The following is a 16,368-nucleotide window of genomic DNA, read 5'->3' as shown; positions in this document are numbered from 1 at the left end:
AAAAAAAAAAAAAAAAACATAAAATGCAACCCCTCACAAGAAGTTTACCTATTAGTTAACAATAATTTAATTTAATATATTTAATATTTATTTTATAATAATAGATGTACCATATATGTGCTATTTAATAGTGTTTATTATAGCCCAGGCATTGAATCACCAAATTAAACATACATACCCAGTTGTTAACTTCTCACAATAATATGTAAGATAAGTATTGTAATTATCCACAAATTACAGATGGATAAAATTAGGCTCAGAGAGATTAAAGAATTTGCTTGAGATCTCAAAGTGACTGTCAGACCCAAGGTTTGAATGAAGGCATTTCTGACTCTCAAACTTGTCTTCTTAACCATTATACTATGATGCTTGAGACAGGTTTTGTATAATACAGTTTTCAGGCATGCGTGCTAAGTTCCATTAGTCCCTTTGTGACTCTGTGGATTGCAGCTCACCAGGCTCCTCTGTCCATGGGATTCTCCAGGCAGAATACTGGAGTGGGTTGCCAGGCACTCTCTAGGGGATCTTCCTGACCCAGGGATCAAACCCACGTCTCTTATGTCCTCTGCATTGGCAGGTGGGTTCTTTACCACCAGCACCACCTGGGAAGCCCCCTAATATAGTTTATATTATCTCTATTACAGAATGATACAACAATGCACAAAATCATATGGTTCAAATGGAAAACATTTATATGAGATTATTAATTCTCTGGTACATAAAGTAATTGCAAAAGGAGTTAGACAAAAAAATATGGGTAAGGGTGAATAGCCCAAGAAAGTGGCGTGGAGACAGAACTTGAATGAAGCTGGGTCTTGGACAGTGGATCAGAGGAAGGGATCCAACATTAAAGTCTTTCTGTATAAGCACTATATGTACATTTTCTTATATCCCTCACAAGAAGCTCACTTCTCTCCACTTACCAAGGGGAAACCAAGGCTCAAGGAGGTTATATAATTTGCCCAAGTCTGAACTTCTAAATGTGAGCTGAAACTCAAACCCAGATCTCTCTTCCACTCTGTACTGCATCTGGTTGGTAGAAAGGTCCAAGGAGAGCTTTCTGGTGCAAGAGAGCAGGAGGAGCAGAGAGAAGAGGCTGGAATGAACAGGATGCCTGCTTGAAGGAGGAAATGAATAATCAGGCCTCAAGCCTTCCATCCTCTGAGGAGCAGAGGGTGGGACTTCCCAGGAAGCTCCGCCCACTGCAGAGGATTGCAACAGGGTGAGGTGAGGGGGAGGGTTCTGGGGTTCCTGGAAGGTGACTGAAGCACACAAGGCTGGCACTATGCCCATTGTGTGGCTAAAACTGGCCCCGCCCAATAGTGCTGGGGTGGGAAAGCCATGGCTCCAGAGCTGGTTCCTGAAAGTCTACCACCCAGCCCCCCAGACACTGCTGCATTCTAGTCCTGGTTCTCTCCCAGAACCAGACTGCCTCCTGGTTTCAGCTCTGTTCCAGGTATCTCGCCACCAGAGTCTGACTTCCAGATAAGTAGACTCTTCTCAATTCCCAAGCCTCTGAGACACTCTGGTTTCCAGGTTTCTAAGCTTCTGAAGAATACACATGCTAACGCAGGAGACACAAGAGATGTGGGTTCGATTCCCAGGTTGGAAAGATTCCCTGGAGGAGGACATGGCAACTCAGCCCAGTATTTTTGCCTGGAGAATCCCACGGACAGAGGAGCCTGGTGAGCTATTGTCCATAGAGCCACACAGAGTCAGACACAACTGAAGCTACCTAGCCTCGCCTGTCATTCCCCAGCCTCGCTTATTGATCTCCTTTAATCTTCCCCCATACTCCACTGAATAGGTATTATCATCCTTATCTCCATTTTCCCTTGTAAAGAAACAAGGCTCAGGAAGGTTGAGTTGCCCAAAGTCATGTAACCAGTGAATGCAGGGACTCAAGATCTGAACAAAAACAACAACATTCTACTTACTCTACACCACAAAAAGGTGCAGAAGTCAAAGATCAATACCGAAATCAGCTTGATTACATTCTTTGCAGCCAAAGATGGAGAAGCTCTATACAGTCAGCAAAAACAAGACCAGAAGCTGACTATGGCTCAGATCATGAACTCCTTATTGCCAAATTCAGACTTAAATTGAAGAAAGTAGGGAAAACCACTAGACCATTCAGGTATGACCTAAATCAAATCCCTTACAATTATACAATGGAAGTGACAAATAGATTCAAGGGATTAGATATGATAGACAAGAGTGCCTGAAGAACTATGGATGAAGGTTCGTGACATTGTACAAGAGGCAGTGATCAAGACCATCCCCAAGAAAAAAAAGGCAAAATGGTTGTCTGAGGAGGCTTTACAAATAACTGAGAAAAGAAGAGAAGCTAAAAACAAAGGAGAAAAGGAAAGATATACCAGTTTGAATGCAGAGTTCCAAAGAATAGCAAGGAGAGATAAGAAAGCCTTCCTCAGTGATCAATGCAAAGAAATAGAGGAAAATAATAGAATGGGAAAGACTAGAGATCTCTTCAAGAAAATTAGAGATACCAAGGGAACACGTCATGCAAAGATGGGCTCAATAAAGGACAGAAATGGTATGGACCTAACAGAAGCAGAAGATATTAAGAAGAGTTGGCAAGAATACACAGAAGAACTATACAAAGAAGATCTTCATGACCCAGATAACCACGATGGCATGATCACTCACCTAGAGCCAGACATCCTGGAATGTAAAGTCAAGTGGGCCTTAGGAAGCATCACTATGAACAAAGCTAGTGGAGGTGATGGAATTCCACTTGAACTATTTCAAATCCTAAAAGATGATGCTGTGAAAGTGCTGCACTCAATATGCCAGCATATTTGGAAAACTCAGCAGTGGCCACAGGACTGGAAAAGGTCAGTTTTCATTCCAATCCCAAGAAAGGCAATGCCAAAGAATGCTCAAACTACTGCACAATTGCACTCATCTCACACGCTAGCAAACTAATGCTCAAAATTCTCCAAGCCAGGCCTCAACAGTATTTGAACCGTGAACTTCCAGATGTTCAAGCTGGATTTAGAAAAGGCAGAGGAACCAGAGATCAAATTGCCAGTATCTGTCGGATCATTGAAAAACCAAGAGAGTTCCAGAAAAACATCTATTTCTGCTTTTTTGACTATGCCAAAGCCTTTGACTTTTTGGATCACAATAAACTGTGGAAAATTATTAAAGAGATGGAAATACCAGACCACCTGACTTGCCTCCTGAGAAATCTGTATGCGAGTCAAGAAGCAACAGTTAGAACTGGACATGGAACAACAAACTGGTTCCAAATCGGGAAAGGAGTACGTCAAGGCTATATATTGTCACCCTGCTTATTTAACTTCTATGCAGAGTACATCATGTGAAATGCCAGGCTGGATGAAGCACAAGCTGGAATCAAGATTTCTGGGAGAAATATCAATAACCTCAGATATGCAGGTGATACCACCTTAATGGCAGAAAGTGAAGAGGAATTAAAGAGCCTCTTGATGAAGGTGAAAGAAGAGAGTGAAAAAGCTGGCTTACAACTCAACATTAAAAAAACGAAGATCGTGGCATCCTGTTCAATCTTCACAGCAAATAGATGGGGAAACAATGGAAACAGTGACAGACTTTATTTTCTTGGGCTCCAAAATCACTGCAGATGGTGACTGCAGCCATGAAATTAAAAGATGCTTGCTCCTTCAAAGAAAAGCTATGACCAACCTAGACAGCATATTAAAAAACAGACGTTACTTTGCCAACAAAAGTCTGTCTAGTCAAAGCTATGGTTTTTCCAGTAGTCATGTATGGATATGAGAGTTGGACTATAAAGAAAGCTGAGCGCCCAAGAATTGATGCTTTTGAACTGTGGTGCTGGAGGAGACTCTTGAGAGTCCCTTGGAATGCAAAGAGATCCAACCAGTCCATCCTAAAGGAAATCAGTCCTGAATATTCATTGGAAGGACTGATGTTGAAGCTCAAACTCCAATCCTTTGGCCACCTGATGCTAAGAACTGACTCATTTGAAAAGACCCTAATGCTGGAAAGATTGAAGGCGGGAGGAGAAAGGGATGACAGAGGATGAGATGGTTGGATGGCATCACCGACTCGATGGACATGAGTTTGAGTAGGCTCTGGGAATTGGTGATGGACAGGGAAGCCTGGCATGCTGCAGTCTATGGGGTCGCAAAGAGTAGGACACGACTGAGTGACAAGTGAACTGAACACCACACAACATACTCCCCTCTCTAGATTTAGAATTAAGCTCCAGGGGTTATGCTGGACTATTCTGGACTCATCTATCAGCCTTCATGTGTCTTAGGTTAGGTGTAGGGCTCTGCTACCCGGGAATAACCCACAGATGCCAGGACTGGGAACCTCAGTCCTCTCCAACTCTCTGGACCCTTGAGAGCCACAAGCTCTTTAGACCTGATAGTGGGGCTCAGTGTCCTGACTCCTGAGTCAATCCTCTTAGAATTCTTTTATATGGAAAGGAACCTCTTCAGAGACCTTTTTTTTTTTTCATCCTATCCTCACCCAAACTGGAACACAAGGAAAAACCAGTGGATGGCTTAGGACATCTGGTTCCACCATCTGGTCCTCAGTTTATATCTCCCTTTCCTTACTTGAGTAAGAGGGGCCTCACTATTCCCTGGTCCCAGACCCCCTCCAACACCTCCCCCAGCCATCCGGGGTAACCGCCAGGCTCTGCAGCCTAGGATAACGCCCAGCCCTCCCTTGCACCCTGTGGCTGCCTCCCCTTTCCGTCTGTTGAGAGAGGAAGCCAGGGGGTGGCGGGTGCAATCCTGCAGGGCACTGATAAAAGGGCCAGCCCTGCCTCCGCCCCCTGGGGCCACTGCGGTCAGCCCAGCAGGCAAGCAGGCCAGGCAGCCAGCTCCCTCTGGGACCTGTGGCCCTCCCCTGGTTTCACCTCTACCCACCCCACCCTACTCGGGAAGCTGGTTGCATAACCCGGTAGGGTGTTTGGCAACACGGCTGTGGCTTGCCCTGATGCTGATGGTGGTGTGCACACGCACTGGGGTGAGGGTGGGGTGAATTGACCAGAGGTGACAATAAGACAGCCTTTTGTGGGTGCATGAGCAGCATGGATGAAGAACAGTATAACAGTAAAGATATGTGGCCATGTTTTTCTCCACTCTCTGTCTCTGCCACTTTGGCTGAAGCAGGAGGATCTTGGGGCTAGGAAAATCTTAGGTATTCTGCCTTGCCTAGCTGCAGGCACTGTCCAACCCATTCAGGCTCCTAATACCCTGTTAATCTTACATCAAGCAAAGGAGATTTAAGATAGAAGGAGGTTGACTCTAGACAGCAGGAATCTGAAAGGAGGGGACTAAAGGAACCATCCACACCCCTGGAGGGCTGTAAAGAGTGTTCTGGGACTGCCCTTGAGGTACAATAGATAGGAATCCGCCTGCCAATGTAGGGGACATGGGTTTGATCCCCGCTCTAGGAAGATCCCACATGCTGCGAAGCAACCAAGCCCATGTACCACAACTACTGAGCCTGCATTCAGAGCCCAAGAGCCACAACTACTGAAGCTCACATGCACCCAGGACCTGTGCTCTGCAATAAGAGAAGGCACTGTAATGAGAAGACCACACACCGCAGAGAGAGCAGCCCCCACTCTCTGCAACTAGAGGAAGTCCGTGTGCAGCAACAAAGACCCAGTGCAACCAAAAATAATAAATAAATACATTTTAAAAAAAAGAATGTTCTAGAAGCAGAACACAGCCTGCTAACCACAGTAACAGCCTCTTCCTACGGGAGGGGAATAGGGTGAGGTGGGAGAGATATCCTGGCCAGCCGCCTAAATGAAGGCTGTCTGTTGACTTAGCTCAGCCTGTACGACCATGTCTGTCCCCGAAAACAAGTAAACTGCTTCAAACATGTCTTTGACTAGCACATGGGATGAAACACAACCTCCCTAGTCTGACTTTTAAGACTTTTACATCTAGCCCCAGTCAATCTCCCCAAGCTTATTTTTCACTACTTCCTACCCCACACTCCACCCTAGGAAACCCTGAGTACTCTTCTCGGTCTGATGCCTCTGGGCTTTCACACCTCAGCTTGGAATACCCTTCTCCCCTCTTTTCCTGATGAACCCTGAATCATTCTCCACAGCCCAGCTCAATTGTCACCTCCTCTGTGAAGCCTGCTCTGGATTTCCCCAACAGCAGTTCAGCTCCATAGTACCCTTTTTTTTTTTTTTTTTTTATGTTGATAATTTTTGAAGTCTTTATTGAATTTGTTATATTGCTTCTGATGTTTATGTTCTGGTTTTCTGGCCACAAGGCATGTGAGGTCTTACCTCTCCAGCCAGGGATCAAACTCGTACCCCTGAACTGGGAGAAGTCTTAACTACTGGCCCTCCAGGGAAGTCCCTCCATAGCACCTTATATAGACCTTTATTACTGTATCTGACTCTTTGTGGCCCCATGGACTGTATTCCGCCAGGCTCGTCTGTCTATGGGATTTTCCAGGCAAAAATACAGGAGTGGGTTGCCATTTCTTTCTCCAGAGGCTCTTCCTAACCCAAAGACTGAACCCGCATCTCCTGAGTCTTCTTTGTTGGCAGGCAGATTCTTTACTACTAGCGCCGCCTGGAAAACCCCAAATTCCCTGCGTAGGCTGTTAATAAGGACACAGACTGTTCTTATTCATCTTTGTGTAGTTCTGGAGTGGGAAACATAGTAGACCCACAACAAATATTTGTTGAATGAATGAATGATAAGTAGACACTCCATAAATATCCATTCATTCATTGGATAACTTGTGTTATAGTTGTATGTGCGATGCCACAAATAGTGTCCTGAACAGGTAGCTTTCATTCAGCAAATGTTTGTTGACTATCTGATACCATTGACTATCTGACAACCTGATACCATTACTGAGTCAGACACAAGTATGACTATCACTACCTCTCATCCCCTCCAATGGGCCCAAATAAATACATAAACTACCTGAATACTCATGTTTGTGACCCAGATTCATACCCAGGTCATCAAGAGATTCTGAACCTGCATGTAACATGCAATGAAGCCATGAGTCACCTCCTGCCCCACACAGATCATGCATGCAAAATTATGATCTGCTGGGGTAGGGATTCAAATCACTGAACTATAGGTTTGGCATGGGTGTTGATCAAACCGACACACACAGGCTGCAGGTATCACATTGCCTCTTGAGTTGCTTGGTTGTGTTATTGGGTTGGGGGCATCCTGAGAGAGAACTGGGGTGGCTGACATAGTACTGTAATGATGGGAAACATTTGGAAGACTCCCAGAAGCTATTCTTTACCAAGTGGGACAGAAAGTTTTCATTATTTTAATAGTGAACACAAGCCTATCACAGAATGCTGGCTGAATGCCAGTCCTGTCTTAGGGTAGTACCTGACTACCTCCTCAGTCAATAACTGCTTCCAATTTAACTTAAACATCATAAGAAGAAAAAAAAAAAAAAAATAGAAAAAAGTGCAAGCTGCAGCTGTAAGGAGTGAAGCTAGACATAGGAAAGACTTTCCTTAGAGCTGAAAGCTACTAAAAGCTAGGAGGAAGCCAGACTTTTCTCCTAGTCTCTGGAGAAAAGATCTGTTTGGCCTGGAACTTGGGTTGTGGCTTGGAGACAAACGGATGAATGAGTGACTTCCAGGGGTACTTACTGGCCTGCCCCAGAGCTGCTGTGAATGCTGGGGTGGACCTGACACCCTACACACATGTCCTGTTCTGTCCAGAGTATGTGACTGCCCTGTGACTGGGGTGACTGCCTGGAAGAAGGACAGAGGGCATCTAGGGTCCCCTTTAAGGCGGGTGAATAATGTCCCTGCCAGGCGGCTCCCCCCCAACCCCAACTCCCCTCACACACTGACAACGAACCTGGCCCAAGAAAGAGGCCTTTGTCCTAGGACATCTGAGGCTGCAGGGGGAGGGGAGAAGGCTACAGGTGAAAGGACACATCAAAGCGGCTGGGCCCTCCTCCCCTGAAAGCTCCCCTACCCCTTTCCCAGAGCCCAGGCTTTCCTGAAAATAAAAGCAGTGTCCCGGAGGCCTACCTGCCTAACAACTGGGATGCTAGACATCTGGTCCTTTTCTCCAGCTGCTCTCCACCTTGCCAGGACTCAGTTTCCCTGACCTGAAGAGAGTCAAAGGGGCAAAGGGCAGGAGGTTACAACTTGTATGAAGTTTAGAGGTCGCTCTGCCGCTTGCTTAGATCATCAGGTTGGAATTCATCATACGCATGGGAGAAACGCAGAGCTGGCTGGACTCCTGGGCTCACACGGAGGGCTGGGAGCCATGTGTGCCCCACTCTGGCCGGGAGCAAGTTGGGGGCGGGGTGTGGGCAGAAACCACACCGGGCTCAAGTTTCCTCTCTTGGCCAGAAGGGGCAGGAGGAGAGGAGGGCCACGGGGAAAGGGGAGGGTTGGAGGAAGGACGGAGAACTCAGGCCGAGGGCTTCAGAAAAGAGGCTGGTGTGCCGGCCCCGGAGCTCCCCGCACTCCACACTGGGCGCTCAGCGATGGCCGGGGGGCGGGGCACGGCCCTCCGCGGCTCTCAGAGGTAGCAGGGATCCTCACCCAGGAGGTGTCAGCCCAGGCCGGCCTCATCTCTCTCATCGCTCTCCTCACCTCGCTGGGACCCTGCCACAGGTGCTTGCGGGGCGGGCGGGGAGGAGGACTGCAGCGGATCTGGGGACAGCCCGGGGAGGTGGAGGAGGCAAAGGGAGAGAAGAACCAACTCGCAGGGCGATCCTAGGAGGTCGCAGACCTTACCAGACTGCCCCTGGTTGAGGAATTTGACAGGTGTGGGAATTTCTCTGGGAGACCAGGGCAAAATGCTATGGATGGGGACCAGACAGTGGTCCCCAAGGGACGCCTCAGGGGCTGGGGAGTGAACCTGAGTAACCCTTGGGCAGACTGGCTGTCGCTGGACTCTCAGGTATGCAGTACCATCCTTTCCCCTGCTCCATCCCATCACGCTGCCCTGTCCAGCCATCTGGGGAGGTCTAGGGGAAGTTGAGGAATCTGAGACAGTGGACACCTGGATCGCTGAGAAGTGTGGTTGCACCAGGATGGGCTGCTAGAGCTTGGAGGTGCTGAGCTCTCTCCTCCCTGTGCGCCTTCTCTTCTCCGGGCCTGGGGCAGTAGGGATCAGCTGGAATTGGGAGGGAGAGGAAGGCATCCCACCGCTTCTGACTGGAAATCTTGGGAGCTGAGGAGACAGACGGCTGGGGACAGTGGCAGAGAGGTCACCTGTCACAGCTGCTGGAGCTGAGATTCTCTATCATTGGGCTTCCTAGGGACTGAAGTTGGGGTCTAGTGACTGGGTGATGGGACGGCAGAAGCTCATCCCTCTCTCCCTTGTTCCCATGCACCTGTTTGAGTCATGTGTGACCCCACATATCTTACTGTGCTCATATCTCTCTCTCCACACCCTCAACTCCCTCTCCCTCCCCATGGCTCCCTCCACCCGCCCCCTTTCCCCTCCATTCTGTTGCTTTCTCTCAATTCTGTGTGCCTCCCTCTCTTTGGAGGTTCTTTCTCATCTTTCTAAGCTGCAGGCTGCTCACCTATCACTCCACACCCCAGGTTTTACTGATCCCTCCCCATCCTTTCCCTGCTTCTGTTGACACCTGGAGGGGGGAGGGAAGTCTACTAAGCCTCAGAACAGAGTCCCAGAGGCGAGCCCTCTCTCTGGCTCTCCCCCTTGTCAAGGTCTTAGAGACCTGGGGCAGCAGATGGGGCCAAATACCTTCCTCTCCACAGCATCCCTCCCCAGATGGTCCTCAGTCTGTATCCTGAAACATAAAGCTCCATGTCATTCTGTGTGTACTCAGGGATTGTGATAAACTCTCTTTGGGTAAGCCAGAATGGTTTAGGATGAGAGTAAAGAGGGTGGATTATAGTCCCTGGAGATGGTGTCCATCCTACTTGATATGCAGTGTTGGGGAGCAAGATGGTGTGTGACCTCAAAGTGTGGGCTAAACTGGAAAGTGAGGACCATTTGCTGTGAAAGAAAAGGGACGCAGGGGGGCAGGCTGCACTTTCCCAGGACCTCTTCAGTTTCTGTACCCTCTGTGATGTTCTATTTGATCTGATTCCTTCTCCCTGAGCTATACCACTGGCTGCCAGCTCCCTGGCCTGTCTTCAGGAAGGTAGGCTCCTAAGACTCAGAGGGGCCTACAGCTGGTGTATAGACCACCACCCATCTCTGAGTGTCTAGAGACACTCACATTACTCCCTTTTGGCCTGGCACAGACTTGTACCAGAGAGCGGATTGGAGTTGATCCTGAGGTTCTCCTTAACTGCCTCTTTCCTAACTTCCTGTCTCCCCTAGTGACCCTTCTGGATTCTCATTTCCCTGTCCTAGGGTAAGGGGAGGATTAAATTCCTGGTCTTTATGAGAAGGGGCTGATATCGAGTTTCAGAGACCAGGGCAGCCTAGAACCCAGCCTTGCCTGGATCAAGGTTGTGAAACGAGAAGTCTGGAGATTACTTGCCAGACTTTCTGGCTTTGTGTTCTTTCAAGTAAATCCATATGGTTGGACTGGTTAACAGTTTTCAAAGTACAGTGGGCCTCTGGCACAGAAACACCCACCAGGCCACTTGTCAAAGTGCTGATTGCCAGGTACCTGTACCTATGAACTCAATTTTGATGGATCTGGGGCGGCTTTCAGAATTCTGTGTTTTCACAAGCACCCCAGGTGAATGCACCCACAATAAAGTCTGTGATTGCTTGAGCCAGATACAATCTACTGTAAGGAGGTTCTCCAGGTCCGTCTCCATTTAATGGCAGAGAATGAATAGGAAGCAATTTCCCCCAGATCATGCATGTGGAATGCCAGAGAACCTGGTCTCCTGCCTCCTAGGGCAGGATCTTTGTATTGCACCTAAGAGTCAGATCCGGGAAATTATACGGAGGGACAAAACGGGATGTGTGTGTGTGTGAGAAGGACTATGAGGCAAGAGTCATTGTCCCTGCCCCCTAAACCCCTTCTCCATTCACTTTGCCTTTGGGCAATTTCCGCCAGAACCTGGGTGGAGAAGGTGGGGTTCCGGTGTTGAAATGGCATCCTGGACAGACATAAACACCCCGCCCTCTGCCCACTGGCCAAGGGCCTGTGCCAACTCCCAGCTCTAGGGATGGCCATGTAACAAGGTGGGGCCAGGCAGGGACTTGGGGTGATCCTCCTTCGAAAGGACAATTTGCAGCTCTCATGAATTTTGTGGTGAGTCAGAGTGGATTCCATATTAAATACCTGTGATGGGCCATCCTTGTGGTGATCTAAGGTCATCCAACCCTATACTCTGTCCTTCTGTAAGTCTCCCCCACTCACCCAGTCTGCCTGCCTTTACTTCTACAGCAAACATAGGGTACAGTGCGTGGCCCTAAGAGATCAGGGGGCCCCTGCCAAATCTACTTGGAGTGTCTTACCAAAGGCAGGGAGAACAGATGAGGGTGAGATGGATGTCAGGGAATAGGGAGGTGGAGTGAGGAGAAAGGGTGACAGAAAGGAGAAGATGAAGGCAGGGCTGAGGGATTGCTGAGAATGTTGAACTGTCCAAGCAGAGAGGGAGGGACCTCCAAATTCAACTTGCCTCACTCCCTGGTTTTACAAATGAGGAAACAGAGGCTCAGAGAAAGGCGACGGCTTGCCCGACATCTTGCTGCTGCGCAGCTCTGCAACTCCAGCCCAGATCCAAAGCAAAGGGGCTGGAGGGGAGTGAGTATTCAAGTCTCTAAAGAAATATTCCCTAGAAGAGAAAAGAGGCCGAGATTCCACAGAAGGAGCTGACTGATGCTGACTGCCAGTAGAGTCTCGGCGTAGCAAGATGTGGGAGCAGGACTGGGAAGGCGCCTGGAAGGTGGGATGGCAGGAGAGTCAGCAACTCTAAGCACCAGACCTGACTCTGCTATTTAGCAGCTTGAGTCTCAGCTTCAGAATGGACCTTATAGGATCTTTGTGAAAATCAATCTCATAAATGAGTGCCTATAGACCCCCAGGCTCAGTTCTCAACAAATGCCAAGTAAGTCTTTGCTGTGGTTATTGTATGACCTGCTTTGTGGGGTAGGGTATAGCCAAGAGGACCCTGCAGGACACAGGGCAGAGGTCCAGTGTCTCCAGAGACCATTCCTCCTCTGCTGCCTGCCGCTGATAAACCTCTTATCTGGCCCAGGCAGGGGAGCCCAGGACCAGGATAGGAGGCGAGGGCAGGGCTGCTATCAGCCAGCAGGCCCGGGGCCTATCTTAGAGAAAGGGAGGGGCTGTCTGCTTGGCTCTTCCCACAACACGCTCCTTGGGGATCCCCAAGCACTCACTCTCAACTTGGAAGGAAAAGACTGAGATCCTAAAACTGAGGGCAGAGGAGGAGAGCAGGAGTGATCCCTGAGGCTGCTGCAGGAGACAGGAAAAACAAAACCACGACCCCTAGATGAGGTGGCTTCTGTCCTGGCCTGTGATACAGTCCTGAGGAGTTCAGCAGCAGGGGAAAGAGAAGCCATCTTATCTGAAAAGTAGAGCTCCCAGAGGAACTGCCTACAGCCATAGCAGGTGAGGTAGAGATAACACAGCAAAGAGGCTTTCTAGCTTAAGGAGTTGTTGATGAGTGCAGCATGAATGAGGGGATGAGGCGTCTCCCTCCCTCAGGTGAAGCTGGAGGGAGCCGCTCTGTGCATGCGTGCGTGTTCAGTTGCTCAGTCGTGTCAGACTCTTGGTGACCCCACGGACTGTAGCCCACCAGGCTCCTCTGTCCATGGGATTTTCCAGGCAAGAATACTGGAGTGGGTTGCCATTTACTCCTCCAGGGGATCTTCCCCACCCAGGGATCAAACCCAAGTCTCCTGCATTGGCAGGTGGATTCCTTACCACTGCGCCACCTAGGAAGCCCAGCTGCTCAATGAAGAAGGATAAAACTGCTGACCCGTGGCAGTAGAGGCCCTAACCCTTGTTTCTCCTTTGATACAGGTTGCTGGGACCATCTGGGCTCTCGGGACCTTGGACCAGGCCCTGGCCCAGTAGGATGTCCCCGTGTCCTCCACAGCAGAGCAGGAACAGGGTAACACAGCTACCCATTCCAGAGCCAGGTGAGATGGAACTGACTTGGCAGGAGATCATGTCCATCACTGAGCTTCAGGTAAGCCAGGTAGGGGGGAACAAGGTGGTGGGGGGAGGGAAAAGCAGCGAAACAGGGAGTCTGGCTGGGATTGAGGCCCTGGGTGTGCGTGGCAGGGGGTGGCGCTGGAGCAAGCAGAGCCCAGGGTCTCAAGATGGAGATTTTCTGGACACTAAAAAGAAGGGCTGGAGTCGGAAGAGATCTGGAGGGAAGGCCAGAGTGTTGAGGGGGAGGGGTGCGGATGAGCAGGAGATAGCAGTGGTGGGAAGGAAGGATCTGATTGGGGGTGCAAGCTCTCTGGGCAGCCACTCTGCTCATGTCTCTCTACCTCACCTCCTGCCCCGCCTTCCCTTCTTCCCTTCTTCACCTTCCTCTGTTCTGCCCTCTTCCAATCCTGCCTGTCTTCATCCCTCATTTCCTTCCCCTGTCCTCAGCAGCTGGGCCCCTTTCCCTCAGGTAGCAGAGCTGTAGTTCAGGGACCTCAGGAAGGTGGGGGGGGGAGGGGTCAGGCTATGCCGGGGTCCTTTCCTCCTGCTACTTGGACAAAGGGGTGTCTGTTGGTCTAACAATGATGCCTTTGTCCCCAGCTGGGCTGGAGCAGGATGGCTCCCTGATGTGGGTTGGGGGCCCTGTTCTCCTTGGCATGTTCTCTCCTCCTCTCTGCACCTGGGCAGGGACAGAGGGACTGGAGGGGAAAGGGCAGAGCTCACGGTGGCTCCCCGAAGTAACTCTCTGCCCCAGACCTGGCACTGTGCCCACGCCAGCCTGGGCCCTCAGGATCTGCCCTAAGCTCTCTTCCCACACAGCAGCTCCCTCTGCTGGGCACCCGGGGCATGGCCAAGGTCTGAACTTGACCCTTTGACCCTAGATAATGGCAGCAGGAAAAGGGTTCCAAGGGTCATCGTGGAGTGACTCCTTGTCTTCCTGAAGGAAATAAAGGGACAAGAGACATCTCAAGCCAGTAAGAACTTCTCCTGAAGAGGAGGGGATTCCACAACTGTTGCGGCGTTAGGTAGTCCTTTCTGAAGTCTTACTTCAGCGAGTGCCCTTCCTGTTTAAGCCACTTTCTTCATGAACTTGCTCTGTCACAACTTTGCCAGAAGCTTTTAATGATTATTAGCAACTTTCTGTTCCCTTGTGATTATCTCACTGGTTCTTTCAGTGGGACTCAGATTGGTTCTGAGAGAGAGATGGTTTCTTCTCTTCCTCAGCCCGTCTACAAACCTCTTCGTGTCTTTTCTTGCAGGGTCTGAATGCTCCAAGTGAGCCATCGTTCGAGCCCCCAGCCCCTGTCCCATATCCAGGGCCCCCGCCACCTCCAAGTTACTGCCCCTGCTCTATCCACTCGGATCCTGGCTTTCCCCTTCCTACACCACCTTATGAGCTCCCGGCACCCACGTCTCATGTCCCAGACCCTCCGTACTCCTATGGCAGCAACATGACTGTACCAGTCTCCAAGCCACTGACCCTCTCGGGCCTGCTCAGTGACCCCCTCCCAGACCCCTTGGCCCTCCTGGACATTGGGTTGTCAGCGGGGCCATCCAAGCCCCAAGAAGACCCAGAATCTGACTCAGGATTATCCCTCAACTATAGTGACGCTGAATCGCTTGAGTTGGAGGGGACAGAAGCTGGCCGGCGTCGCAGCGAGTATGTAGAGATGTACCCAGTGGAGTACCCCTACTCACTAATGCCCAACTCCTTGACCCACCCCAACTATGCCTTGCCACCTGCCGAGACCCCCTTAGCCTTAGAACCCTCCTCGGGCCCTGTGCGGGCCAAGCCCACTGCACGCGGGGAGGCGGGGAGTCGGGATGAGCGGCGGGCCCTGGCCATGAAGATCCCCTTCCCTACGGACAAGATTGTCAACCTGCCAGTAGACGACTTCAACGAGCTGCTGGCGCGGTACCCGCTGACAGAGAGCCAGCTGGCCCTGGTCCGGGACATCCGAAGGCGGGGCAAGAACAAGGTGGCCGCCCAGAACTGTCGCAAGAGAAAGCTGGAGACCATCGTGCAGCTGGAGCGGGAACTGGAGCGGCTGGGCAGCGAGCGGGAGCGGCTTCTCCGGGCCCGAGGCGAGGCCGACCGGACCCTGGAGGTCATGCGCCAACAGCTGACGGACCTGTACCGTGACATTTTCCAGCACTTGCGGGATGAAGCAGGCAACAGCTACTCCCCTGAAGAGTATGCGCTACACCAGGCTGCTGATGGGGCCATCTTCCTGGTGCCCCGGGGGACCAAGATGGAGGCCACAGACTGACCTGGCTGGAGGGGGTGGGACTGGTGATGGGGGGTTTCCTTCATTCTCTTCTGATAAAGGTCCTCCCCATCCATGAGGCCCAGGGGGAGCTGAGTTCTGTAGACCAGGAGGGGACCACAGTGGGAAACCTGGCATTTGGAAGGTCCGAGGTGTGTTCAGTGAGGCTTGCCTGGAGGCAAGGATGTGAGGGGAGGGCTGGAATCTCTCTTCAGTGGTTCAGTTTTCTAGGTCTCCAGTCTGGATTGAGCTTTGGTATATAAAGCACTCTATAGAAAATAGCCTTGTGCTGTGTCTTCTCTCTCCAGGGAGGGTGATGAACTGCGGAGCTCCTCAGAGCTCACTGCCTGGGGGTGGTGGGGAGGGTGTTGTGCTGAGCTTGCTTCTCTCTCTCCCGACTGTAGGAAGACAGGACACGCAACAGTTGGGCCTGAGCAGTGTCATCTACCACTTTCAACCCCCTTCTGAGAGCCAGAGGCCATGATTTGAGAAACCCCATCTTCTTGGGTGACCCCCTATTTATAAAGCTAGGATTGCTGCTGGAGCTGGCTAGACCCTCTGTAACAGGTTCCTGAGTGTTAGGACTGAAAAGCGTGGAATGCCCACGGGACAGGCCTTTCTTGGTTGAAACAAGAGAATTGGATTGGAACCCAACTTTCAACCTAATATTGGGAAAGACAGTATCTTAAGTTGGCAACAGAGGATGAGGTGGTTAGATGGCATCACTGGCTCAAATTCCAGGGGTGGACAGGGAAGCCTGGGGTGCTGCAGTTCACAGGGTCTGAGTTGAACACCACCGAGTGAACAAGTTTTAGAGGATTTCACACCCAGGACTGGGTAAAATTTGCTCCACAGCAACACACCATGTGCACTGTGGTTAAATCATCCATCTCCCTGGTTAGATGTTACCCAATTCTTGTTTTCATGTGCTGCACTTCCCCCACCCCCTACTTCCCCTTCTAGATCCTTGAAGATCTAGGGCCTTTTGCTAGTAAGTTTTTTAGTACACAATGAAGTTTCA

At 50.4% G+C, this 16,368-nt stretch overlaps 1 protein-coding gene across 5 annotated transcripts; it reads left to right on the top strand.

Moving 5' to 3' along the window:
- The first annotated feature begins 8,400 nt into the window (after positions 1-8,400).
- NFE2 (nuclear factor, erythroid 2) lies at positions 8,401-15,626 on the top strand. Of its 5 annotated transcripts, none has more exons than XM_040234344.1 (4): positions 8,401-8,629; positions 11,611-12,531; positions 12,946-13,114; positions 14,340-15,626. In XM_040234344.1, exons 3-4 carry the CDS (start codon positions 13,001-13,003, stop codon positions 15,348-15,350), a joined length of 1,125 nt encoding a protein of 374 aa, XP_040090278.1. In that variant the 5' UTR covers positions 8,401-8,629; positions 11,611-12,531; positions 12,946-13,000; the 3' UTR covers positions 15,351-15,626. The 5 variants fall into 5 exon arrangements, with proteins under 5 accessions (XP_040090278.1, XP_040090276.1, XP_040090277.1 ...); XM_040234342.1 differs by having other exon boundaries at positions 11,604-12,531; XM_040234343.1 differs by lacking the exon at positions 11,611-12,531.
- The last annotated feature ends 742 nt before the right edge of the window (positions 15,627-16,368 follow it).

The sequence above is a fragment of the Oryx dammah genome, unplaced genomic scaffold (assembly GCF_014754425.2).
Source record: "Oryx dammah isolate SB20612 unplaced genomic scaffold, SCBI_Odam_1.1 HiC_scaffold_29, whole genome shotgun sequence".
In the NCBI taxonomy this organism is placed as follows: domain Eukaryota; kingdom Metazoa; phylum Chordata; class Mammalia; order Artiodactyla; family Bovidae; genus Oryx; species Oryx dammah.
The sequence above is the reverse complement of the archived record's forward strand: the minus strand, read 5'-3'. Positions and strand labels throughout refer to the sequence as shown.